This window comes from Salvia hispanica, chromosome 5 (assembly GCF_029641045.1).
Source record: "Salvia hispanica isolate PSC_SH4W2 chromosome 5, Shi_PSC_v1, whole genome shotgun sequence".
Lineage (NCBI taxonomy): Eukaryota > Viridiplantae > Streptophyta > Magnoliopsida > Lamiales > Lamiaceae > Salvia > Salvia hispanica.
The window spans coordinates 42,929,653-42,941,906 of NC_142696.1; the positions used below are offsets into that span (position 1 = coordinate 42,929,653).

At 32.8% G+C, this 12,254-nt stretch overlaps 2 protein-coding genes across 2 annotated transcripts; both read right to left on the reverse strand.

Annotated features, from left to right (window-relative positions):
* Positions 1-104: 104 nt before the first annotated feature.
* LOC125187179 (uncharacterized) lies at positions 105-3,514 on the reverse strand. Its single transcript, XM_048083710.2, has 6 exons — positions 3,183-3,514; positions 2,452-2,566; positions 1,636-2,283; positions 1,270-1,375; positions 716-770; positions 105-467 (listed from the first exon to the last, which is right to left on the reverse strand). The coding sequence occupies exons 1-5, from the start codon at positions 3,263-3,265 to the stop codon at positions 745-747; spliced, it is 978 nt and encodes a 325-aa protein (XP_047939667.1). The 5' UTR covers positions 3,266-3,514; the 3' UTR covers positions 105-467; positions 716-744.
* Positions 3,515-6,731: 3,217 nt separating this feature from the next.
* LOC125186742 (mitochondrial outer membrane protein porin 4-like) lies at positions 6,732-10,137 on the reverse strand. Its single transcript, XM_048083187.2, has 7 exons — positions 9,981-10,137; positions 9,599-9,686; positions 8,846-8,913; positions 8,307-8,417; positions 8,087-8,170; positions 7,371-7,579; positions 6,732-7,249 (listed from the first exon to the last, which is right to left on the reverse strand). The coding sequence occupies exons 2-7, from the start codon at positions 9,645-9,647 to the stop codon at positions 6,943-6,945; spliced, it is 828 nt and encodes a 275-aa protein (XP_047939144.1). The 5' UTR covers positions 9,648-9,686; positions 9,981-10,137; the 3' UTR covers positions 6,732-6,942.
* Between the last annotated feature and the right edge of the window lie 2,117 nt (positions 10,138-12,254).

Below are 12,254 nucleotides of genomic sequence, written 5' to 3' on the forward strand. Positions count from 1 at the left end.
TTTTCAAGTTGAAGCAATGTGCATTTTACACATGGTTATATAACTCAGCAAGATCACAAAGATGTTTCTGGTTACAAAAGCAGAAAATGATTAACACGTGAAAGTTGAACAACCTATTTATATATTATCACAAATGGATGTCTGCAAATAACAGGACAGCTCAAAGAAGAAGAATCCATCAAATCCACTTTCCTTTAACACCTCAAGACTGAAGAACAGCACTACAATAGCTATAAAAAAAACACAGCTATACGATGCCAGTCTCAGAAGTTCTTTTTCTGTTCAAGATCGAATGGTGCATGTTTTACAATCTTTATATTCTTGGAGAGGTTGGCGAAACTTGATGATACAAATGCGTTTGAGATTAATCTCAACGAGTATGGCCCTCAAGCATGTTTGAACTGCAGAAGCCATCCTGACTGAATAAGATTCCATTAGAAATCCAAATTCCATGACCTGTATGCAGGCTGCATTCACAAGTTTGAAAAAATCAAGTCGAAGTTCATTATGTTTTAAGCAATTAATCATTTTCATCGAAAAACACAAGAGGTTTCATGCACCATTTCAACACGAGAGAACTTCGTGCAAATCACCCTTTTTGGGCCACAAACAATAGATAGGCTCTTCCTTTTACCAAAGGTTAATTACTTCTTCCTCACATACATCAAACTATCAAAATAGCCACTGATGAAGAGTTCAAAAACTGTACACATACCTCAATTATCGCTCGCACTTAAACACGGCTTAAGTTGAGTGGAGCACGAAAGGGACTGCATGAATAACAAGAGGAAATTTAGCATCCAATTTGCCTCATAAACAGGTATGCTAAACTAACTTAATCACTGACCTATGCATACTAAACTCAGTGAAGAACCCTAAGCTATAAGTTCAATTATGTCAACATAGGTCTCATCGACTTTAATCATGCACTGAGTTTCTATTACAGCTCGCATCAGCCTCCTGATTACAAATGTAACCCTTTGAATGTGATACAATTCAAAACATAAATATGACTAGTCATAATGTTATGAATTCTTGTTTATTGCATACATCTCTTCTTTACTTTTTCTACATTAGCATCATCAAGGTGAAGCCTTGGATGTGCTGAAATTAGTTGAAGTTTCAAGAGCTAGAAGCACATGACACTTCTAGATAATGGACTACAATATGAACTAAAAAGTGATGCATGTATATTTCTGTATTTTTCATATAGCATTCAATATTTTGCCCTGTGCACTATCCATAGAAGTCTCTAAATAACAAGCTTACCAAATAAAAAAATGGTTATCATCAAAGCTAGTACGAAACGTATAGATTTGACCGGTAACACTGGGGATAGATATTGTCTTTGATTTCCCTGACGTCCTCTTAAGTGCTGCAAAATGGTCAGGATATTAAAAAAATGAGAATCATAAGGGCATTGATTACTAAGGAGAAATTCCTTCTGCATCTTAAGATAATATTCATAACATTGTGTGATTATAAGGAAATGCTTTTTTCTGTAGAAGACAGTCATTTATGAACCATGATGAAAACACATGCCAAATAAATTATAGAAAATGACATTTCTAATAACCTTTTATCCTTCTTTCAAGCATAATCATGGGAGATGAGTCAGATGACCATTGGACTTACATTATTTATCCAATTTATCAATTTCATTTGAGTGTGGCTTTTCACTTCTTTAGCTCTACGATGCATTTCACCTGTTGACCTCCAAATCAAAGGTTCTGAACCCTTCTCCTTAGGCATTGCTTCGATTAATCCATTGGTTTCTCTATCATCCGTATCAACAACGATCTCCAAAGCATTCCTGTCGGGCGAATTCCAGACTCTCAGATTATTAAGACTTTCACCAGCTCGATTGCTGATTTCATCTTCTGTGTCACGAACCTCTCTATCTTGTAGTTCAAAGGAGCAGCCGATATCCTTAACACTTGCTGCGACTTCTTCCCAACCCCGATTTAGGACTTTGGAACTTACCGGAGAACCAAGACTGTAATCTCTGTCTGGTGCTCCCACATTTATGTGACCATCTTTGATCATCTGTGATGTCCCTGGGGATCCCGAAAGAAAATGGACTAAGTCATCGGATTCTTCCTTATCCAAGTTCACCCACCGAAATGGTTTCTTCCCTTCAACTTCCAGTGACACCTTCAATGCTGTTTCAACACGGGAGATTTGGTCCTCTATGGCTGAAACAAATTCCTTATGCCGGGTAATTGTAATATCATCAACCTTATTTCTGTAGCTTAGACAAACTGCTCTTTCAAACTCTTCCAACTATATATTGACAATCAAGATTTTGAGAAATAAAAACTGGATCAGAACATAATGGCATTCAACAACCAAACAATATCTCTAAAATAACATTAAATTGTTTAGCTAGAAAAAATCACCATGTAGCATACTTCACGAAATCAAGAAATATACAATATCGAAGTATCCAACCTGCCATTTTGCAGTGCCTAAAGCCATTTGAAGCTCCCTACTGATCTTATCTAAATGCTGAGACATCAATGCTTCTTTCCTTGATTTGAGCCATGCTCTATAAGCTGATTCCATTCTGCCGAAACAAACGCGTAAAATGGAATGCAATTCTTTCCCCGTAATTCTCCTATTAGTCTTTGATCAAACAAATAGCAAAAACAAGAATTGTACACACTTCATATTGATTGTATAACTAAATTCAGCTCCCTCTTGAGCAACCCCTTTCCACCCCCACCCCAACAGCTGAGCAAAAAGCCATTGAACAGAGTAATAAAACAGAAGAACAAAACTACTTCATGCTTATTATATCATGAAAGATTCTATTCATTGTTTCATTTAATTCTTGATTACCAAAAATAACTAGAATTCCACACATAACCAAGAAGTATATAGCTCACCTAACTGACCTAATTTATCTCCAACCAAAAATAATTATGTGATTCGGGAAAAACAGCTTAAAATAAAATCAAAAGCTAGAACAATCTCAGAAACCAAAACCCATGACAGAAAAATAAAAGGAAAGAAAAGTAAAATCAGTGACAAATTCTGCAAGCAATTAAGAAATAAAAGAGTAAACTTTACAAGAGGCGATAAACGATTCCTCAAGATAAACCAAACCCAGATCAATATTCGAGTAATTAAAAAGGGAGAATACAGAAAAAGCGAGAGAAGAAACACACACACACACTTACAAATCGGCAGATTTCTGAACCTCCTCAGCTGCAGAAAAGAAGGAGTCTTTTTGCCATAAATCGAAGCTATTTGCAACCAACATCTCTCTCGCTCTTGTTTCTCTCTCTCTCTCTCCCGCAACAAAATAACAAACAACGGCAGTTGCAGGACAAATGAATAAATTAGAGGGATACGAATTATTGTTTGATTGCGTTTGTCCCTTTCCGGAATGTCGGAGATTGTCTCCACGCTTCTCTTCTCTCTTTGGCGAGGGGAAGCAAAGAAGGAAGAGAGAGAAAGAGATAGCGGAAAGAAGAATCTCGGTTAAAAAATGATAAATCTATCTTTTTTCTGAAGCAAACTCGTGCCTCTGTAAATCATTTTATTTGGGCAATGTTTCATTTTTCGAATTCGATTAATCCCATTTCTAATACATGTTGTTGCATGATCAGGTATATACCTAATACAGCTGTGTAGATTCTAATTATTGGTAATGATGGTAATTAGTAGGTTTAATTAGGTGTAAGCAGGTGTGTTTCGGTTTAGGCATAAGTTGTAGATTAGATGGAATAATTTAGGCATACACTTTTTTATGACATGGGGATAATCGAAATATTCATGAAATTCGAGTTTTTCATGTTTTTATAAATAAATAATTTAGTGGAATGTAATCCTTAAGAATTATTATTAAAATTTATTAACACAACTCAAATTTAAAATCATTAAAAACTTACATCAATGAGTAGTTAAAATTTAAGACTGAAATGTGAAATGAAAAGTTCATTTTCAAAGGTCGGGTATGAATATAAGTATGAGATAATTTGTGAAACATGTGATGTTCGGATTGGAAATGAATAATTAATTACTCATTTTTTGATAATGAAAGCTGGTAATTTAATGCATAGATTGGAGGCTGATTCACACCACCATTCATTAATTTAATGCGTAGTTAGGAGGCTGATTCACACCACCATACTTACTACTTTTAACAACCATCCATTTTCTCAGTTGGTATCTTCCTTTTATACTAAGTGGCCAGTGGGATTGAGTGGTCTAGGAAATTTTATGTAACGATAATAAATAATTAACTGATGCTATACTATTTTCCATTGGTGTATCATTTGAATAATGATATCAGTCTCTATTAGTACTAGTAAGTAAATTTATATCATACTACTACTTACTAATATAACACGAAGTTTGATACTATATCAACTTTAGTAAGAGTGATATTTCTAACGATAAAAATGACATTTTTGTAGAAACAATAGGGAGTATATTCTCTCTTTTCAATATTTATGTATGTGAAATGCGCGAGGTTTAACACGAAAAATTGGCACAATTCATTCATAGTGAAGACGGAATAATCAAACAAAAGAATAATATATTGGGTAAGAATTGTGCCAATTAATACTTTATTGGGATATTATCGCCTTACCATCCATTCATTCCACAGACTTAAATATTAAAATTCTTAATCTAAATTATTAAGATGACAGCATATAACACTCGAGAATAATATACGCTATGAGCCAAAATAATATTCCGAGACATATGCTGTAGACATCATTTTCTACATCAATTGTAATCCAGCTTAAAGAAACCACACATATACCACCACTATATTTACATTTAGATTACCTTTATTTATACGAGATTTTTATATGTAAATAAATAGAGAAATATCTACTAAAAGTGCATTAGTAAATTTCAAGGAAGTAATCCCTTGATAATTTCATTGATTGCTTACACTCACTCTCAAATTAAGTGACGGGAAGCACACGGCCTTAGTCAAAATATTTGTCAATTAATCCTAAGTTGATCCTAAGAATGTACAAAAGGAAATTTCACTACTCTTGCTCCAATCTTTTAGTTAATGAAGTGATTGTCGACCTCCGTGTCACAATTGCAATAATAATAATAATAAAAAAAGTTAAAGTAGTGGTGTGTCTCTCTCTTCTCAACCCATGGTCGGCTGGTTGGCAACCAGCGACCGAACAGTCTCTCGATTGAATTCACGAATCAGCCAATGATATTGTGCCACAGGACACAATTTCATTGACTGATTTTTTTTAAAAAAATGATATATCTTTTATATATTATATTAAAAAAATTAAAAATTATACCAAAATTTATAATTTTTCATCCTCTATAAATAGAGACCACATTTGCTATAGTTTTGTACACAAAAAAATCTTATCTTTTCTCCTCCTATAATCCTTTCTTTGGTGAGCACCAATTATTTATTTTCAATTTCGTATTTCAATTATTATAATTTATATTTTTAAAATTTGTCTTTATAATTTTTAGTTTGTCATTTATTGTGGTTTTTTATAAATTTTATTATGCAATAATAAATACTATTCATTTAAAAATAGTATTATTAAAAAAATATGATAAAACAAAATATATAATAGTGTGATTGGGTGGTCATTGATAAACCATGAAAATGGGTGTGATTGGGTTGGATGAATATTAATGATGTGGAAGATAATGCGGAGGAGATAGAAATGAATTAAATATTAAAAAAGTAGATGGTTGGGTTGGGTTGGATAGTTGCTGATAAACATGTCTAATAGCAACTGTACTGTTACAAAAAACTTGATAGTTTCGTATTGATTAGAAACCCAATCCTGTTTTGCTAGTTAGAGCATCTCCAAGGGAAGAGGTAAATGGAGAGGTAAACTAATATAACAACCATATTTACTTTTTCTTCATGAAAAATCATTCTCCAAGGGGAGAGGTATTTGAGAAGGTATTATACCTTTTTCCATTTTGAAGAGGTATCTTTACCTCTCCATCAATGGAGAGGTAAAATCATATAACCACCATATTTACCTTCTTTTCATAAAAAATCATTCTCCAAGGGAGAAGGTATTTGAGAAGGTATTACACTTTATGTTTTTTTTAATGCTTTTGTACTATTATTTTTTTTTTTTTAAATGATATACCTTTCTATATACCTTTTATTCTTGGAGTTGATTGATTTTTAAAAAGGTATATTGCACTTTTTAAGAAGGTATAAACATGATATACCTTTTTCATTTACCTTCTCCCCTTGGAGTTGCTCTTACAACACTTCAATCGACACACTCTTGTTACATAATGTATATAAATGAATAATACAAAATTATTCAGCTAATGTTAATTCTTTAATCAATTTAAAAATTTTCAATAGAAAAATATACTACTACTACTACTAACAATTTATTTGACCGGCTAATCAAATGACTAATTAGGGTTAGCATTTTTATATAAGTTGTCATTTGATGAAATTTCATATACATCCAATATGAATTGAAATATGGGAAATCGTAAAATGGAGGATTGTAAAAGATTATGAAATAAAATACCAATTAATATTTCCCACCAATATACATGATTCTAATATATACACTGATCAAAAGAATACAATGTAAACCTTTACTTATTGAAATCACACCATACAATGACACAATGGTTTCATGGCATATTCATGATTCATGGCTTGTTTCAATCCAGAAAAGAAGGAAAAGATTCAACATATAATATGAGAAAAAAATGAGTACCAATGGAAAGAGAACAAGCACTTAAAATCCCAATGGGGAGAATATTTGCTTATTGCCTTACTGGCCAATTATACAGCAAATATCCAATTTCTGGAAACGAATTCATCCAAAATTATCACCATCATTTCAATGTTTGTAAAAAACGGGTATTGTTTCCCTGTCAATAAAAATCGTTAAGCGCCTCAAGCTCAATGCCTATTTGTTCAAAAATCAAACCTGATAATGTTAAAAATCAGGGCTTGAGAGCAATGGAGAGGCCACACTTTGGAGCTGTGTTGATGGCCTTGGTGTCATACTCTGCTGAAAATGTTACTAGTGACTTAGGCCTCCATTCCCGTTGGCTAGATATAGCAATCTTACCATCATCGGAGAATCTTGTCTTCATCGACGTGAGATTATCAATCTTATGGATGCTTCCCAAGCTGAAGCTATTCTGGAAACTGGATAATCTGTGTGTCATCTCAGCAGCAACTTCTGTTCCCGTCAAAGGGTTAACCACGTGTGCATAAGAAGCCTTCACAGTTTGTCCCTTGTCAATCCTTGTAAACAAGAAAAGGTACATAGAGAAATCAGTACCAAGTGATATTTTTGTAGAATAATACAAAAGGTACAGAAAGATTCAAAATATGAATTGTAGACTTTAGCAGAACTGTTGCATACAATAAAACAGCAGCAGAAAAGTCTTGTTTGTTGAAGCTTATTCCAGCATTGTATTTAGTAAAAGATGACGAAGAGGTGTCAAATCCAACTTCACCGCCAATAGCAATATCTTTGGAGCCTATTGCTGCAGAAACCTCCAGTTGGGGACTCGGGTTCAAGTCAATACTAGAATTAATGGCAGCATGATGATGAAGGTAATGCACATCGAGCTGAAATTCAACAATACATGAGCAGACAATATAACCAAAAATATTAGTAACAAAGATGCTAAACATTCAAACAATCAGTATTTAAAACATGATTGCGTTGTATAAACAGAAGATGTCAAGAACAAGTTGCAACAATGTTGCTAAAGATTGAAAAAAAAACAAGACATCTGATTGTGCAACTCCCAATAAATAGAACTTCACATGGTTATCAAAATAACACAGCTCCATCATTTTGAAGTTAAGATAAGATGGTTGATCAGAACTTTAGAAGTCAGTCAGCATTGCACTTTAGAAAGCACTCCATTTAAAGAACAAACTTAGCTTTACCCAATTTCTTACCCCATTACAAATAATTCATTTTTGGTTAAATGAGATTTCTTCATAAAAAAAGCATATTATAAACTTCAAAACTACAGAAAAGAAAATTGAAAAGAAAACCCAACAGGCATCCTAACTGCCTCTGAACTTGTGGACAATTAAGGAGCACCAAGAATATAATCTGAGTACCTTCCCAGACTTGTGATCAGGAACATTAAAGCTAACTGCTGCTTTTGTTCCAGGCACTACATCATAAGTCACTTTGGTAGAAACCTGTAAGTACATGCAGTAGGGAATCAAGTTAAAAAAATAATTCTATATTATATCATTACTTCTCCACAATATATCATCAACAAAAAATTGCCTAAATGGTATTCAGTCAACAATAATAGCAAATATATCTTCTTACATTAGAGTATGTATCAACTTTGACATCAACAATAGTTTTTCCACTTCTGTACTGTGTGCTTATATCACCAACAAATATTTGACCCTTCTTCACTCCAGTAGCTGTAAATCCCTGTGGGAGGAATAATGTTTAATATACTTAATACTGCTTAGCAGTTCATAGGACTTTGCATTTGGAGGTATAGTGTCCTCACAATGTATATAAGAAACATTCTTCACAAGGATCAAATTGAAATTTCAACACAGAAAACATGTTCCCCAAATAGATTAATCTTTGGCAGCTTGTATACTTTGGACCACAGTTTTCATGTGAAGTTAGTACAAGGAATCACGCAATCGAAGAGCAGAGTAATTTCTAGCTAGGTCCCAATGACAGTTGCTCATAAAAGGAGAATCTTTAAACTTACCAATTGATATTAGTATAAAAATAGCTAAAAATGTAGAAAAATCATGTTGAATAATCGCTTTGACAGACATGTGTATCATAATAAGTGCAAATAAGTTATGATAAACAATTGGTGGAAAAGGTTACTGTAATACCATTCCAGTAGAGCTTGGTATGGCGAGGGAGAACTTCTGATCATAATTGTAATCTCTGGTCAGGAGATCTGTAAACAAAAACAAACACAGTTATGCAAGACTGCATGGCACAGGTCTTTGAGAATAAAGATATAAGAGCAATTAATACATGACAAGCCACAGGTCTTTGAGAATAAAGATATAAGAGCAATTAATACATGGCAAGCTAAATATCAAAACACAGTGGTAGTACTTATGGAAATTAGTATCTTCAACTTTTTGCTCACCAAATGATGGTTCTTGACCAAATAGCATAAAATTCCTTGCAGCATGACAGCGTCAGCTTGACTTAACAAGCAGTATATTGTACAACAGACATAAAAGGAAATATTCGCCAGTACCAAGATCTCATCATAGCCTCATCACGTCAACGGGACATGTTTAGGAACAGATTATGTAGCAAATTATTGAGATTTGGAGTTTTTACTTAATATACCAAATTTATCGCTGTGTGACATGGAACCGTATTCTAAACAGATAAAGACAACAGATATTTCAGAATTTATAATGTATTCAATTACCGTAAGGACCTTTCGCCGTAAAGCACATACCCAACCAAACATTCAAGAAAATGGCATTAAATACACATGGACTCAAAATAGATCTCAATACTATCCTAAGTTTAACGCAAGAGTTAAAGCATCAAACAATTTTACTCTAATGCAACAATTAAAGCATAAATTATCTAAAATTTTGTATCTTTAAGAAGTCCACCTCTTGCTCGTTTGCCAATTTCTGAAAAGGGAGCTGGACCGTTGCCCATTGCCTCTTCCTCACACAAACCAAATGTTCAAGTGCAATTCTGCAAAACATTTTATACAAATACCAAAAAAAAATTCTTGTATGAACACATATTCCTTCCATATATATACATCAATGCTCAATAAACAAAGTAACAGAATCATAAAAAAAGTGGACAGGATCGAGAGCAGGCAAGCCATATTTCAGATATCGAATGTCAATTGCTTTTAAAAACGACAAATGGAGAGAAGCAAAAATTGACATTTCAGATTTCCCGATATTTTCAGTAGCGCAAAGTAAGGGATTAATTAACATAGAAGAAGCGCCGATGAAATCAATAGAGAAAGCTTCTCACAGTGAAGACTAGGATCGCCGACTAGCAGCGACCAGCGGCGGCGACGCCGATTGCGATGGAATCTGTGTGAGCTTCAGAGGGAGAGAGAGGGAAAGGCCAGGGTTTTAGGAAGAGTTAAAAACCAGGTCACAAACAAAGGAGAAGAAATCTGATACAGTCACGCGGCTGTGAGCTTTCTATTCATTTCTTGGGTGGTTTACTAAAATGATTTGTGGGCCTCTTTTTTTTAAAGTCCAAATTTAGCAGAATTTTCTCATAACTACGGCCCAAACTGAAGTTTACAATAATTACGCAATATTTATATTTTACAATAATTTCAATATTTAAATTTTACTACGCCTCTAAATCAATAATCAAATGGTAAAAACAAATTCAGAAAAGTGGTACGCAAATAGCAACCACTAAATTTTACTACGCTTTGTAAATCCATAATTAATTACACAAGTTTCAATAACTAAAATTTACTAAGCTTTGTAAATCTCAAGATACGTCTCATAACGTAATTTAGGTGGTTAACACTACAAAGAATAATCCAAGATTTTCAATAAAATACTATTCTTGTTCTATAAAAATAGAAGTTGTTATTTTATTAATTGGACGGACTAAAATGACAAAAATAGTTTATTTTTATGAAATGAGGAAAGTATAATTATAAAATTTTAATTAATTTGAGATAGCTAAATTATAATATCAATAAATGGGACAAGATGGAAAAAAATTGAGACATTCATGTGAATAATCAAGGGACATGATTATAGATTGTGTGAATTTTTTTAGATTATAACTATGGTAAAAAGTTATGTAAAACTCCTTAATAGGGTAGTGAATGAACGATTTAAGAAATATAGTAGTGGATTATAACCTAAAATAGTATTAGTATTCTATCCATTCACAAAAAATAATCTCATTTTGTTATTTGTTATTTTGGGATGTCCACAAAAAATAGTTGTATTTCTAAATATAGAAATTTTCTATCTCATACTTTATTCTTATTTTCTCCCTATCTCTCTTACTTTATCTATTTTCACTTCTCTTTTCTTCTCTTCTTTAATCAATTTCTCATTAAAACTCATGCTATCAACAAATGAGACTATTTTTTTTTGGACGGAGTACATCATGTGGAGTGCTCCACTTGACCAAAACTCTTAATTATACTAGAGTTAAACGAGTTGAAGAGGTAATAATCTTAATTTGAAGCTTCACCTTAATTTCGTTGAACTTGATCATTAGTTGCTTAGATTATGAATCTTACATCCTACATAAAGTCAATCTTCAAATATTAAAACTTGGATACCAAGTTTTATACCTAAACCACTTCAGATTTAAGGTCAAACAATAATGTAAGCACGTTGGCTGCTTCATAACTGTTTTAATATTCAGATTAGGATTTAGGAATGAAGTAGACAAGTAGTAGTGGTTGTTTACTGGGTCGAAAAGGGTATATTTTGATTACAATTGAAATAATTTAATAGTTGGATAGATGAAATATTGGCGATTTGCTTGTAGTTACTTATTGACAACAACTTTGGCATTATACTATAAATTAATAATTCAATAGTTAGACGAGAAAATGGACTTAATAATTTCATACAGTTTTTTTCAAAATTCCTATATAACCAATCGGGATTTTTCGTGTTTATAACTATTTTCTCTTATTTTGTTCACATCTATCAAAGTCAAAAAAATGTAATAATGATCCTTTAAGCCAGTGGCGAATCTAGGGGTGGCAGGAGGGGGCCGTCGCTCCCTCCGTGCGACTAATTTCTTCTTATCCGGACGTAAAATTACCATGTCCGCTCCCTTCGTTTGCCCCGACATCGTCCCGAAAATCGAAAAAATTATCATTTTCGCCCCTAAACCAACCTACTAATATATATTTCGCCACCTCCGTTTATCAATCCTGGATCCGCCACTGCTTTAAGCAATAAATAAACCGTTATTATTATCAAATTTTTGAAATAGAAATGAAGGTATTTAATTTATTCTTTTAATTTTACCTTGTATTAATTTATAGGTTGGGAATCGATAGAAAAAAGGCTATTTATTTAATATATCTATCATTTCTTGAAATCTCTTTTATAATTAAAACCATAATATAACGTGTATACCTTGTGTTTTTATCATGAAATAAATTAAATAAAACAAATACTCAAGTAAATACACCAACTAAGTAAAAAAAAGCGGTCGTCGCTTTCAATCTACAAATCCAAAACAAAGACGACCTTACTAGTTACTTAATCAGTAAATAAGAATGAATAAAACATTTGAATAATT

Excerpts from the sequence above, each read along its gene's own strand:
- LOC125187179 (XM_048083710.2), bottom strand. The coding sequence starts at position 3,265 with ATGTTGGTTGCAAATAGCTTCGATTTATGGCAAAAAGACTCCTTCTTT. Across the intron at positions 2,567-3,182 it reads GTTCAGAAATCTGCCGATTT|AATGGAATCAGCTTATAGAG; the intron begins GTAAGTGTGTGT and ends TTGTTTCGGCAG. Across the intron at positions 1,376-1,635 it reads TGATAAATTGGATAAATAAT|CACTTAAGAGGACGTCAGGG; the intron begins GTAAGTCCAATG and ends ACCATTTTGCAG.
- LOC125186742 (XM_048083187.2), bottom strand. The coding sequence starts at position 9,647 with ATGGGCAACGGTCCAGCTCCCTTTTCAGAAATTGGCAAACGAGCAAGA. Across the intron at positions 8,418-8,845 it reads TACCAAGCTCTACTGGAATG|GGATTTACAGCTACTGGAGT; the intron begins GTATTACAGTAA and ends TTCCTCCCACAG. Across the intron at positions 7,580-8,086 it reads CTGATCACAAGTCTGGGAAG|CTCGATGTGCATTACCTTCA; the intron begins GTACTCAGATTA and ends GTTGAATTTCAG.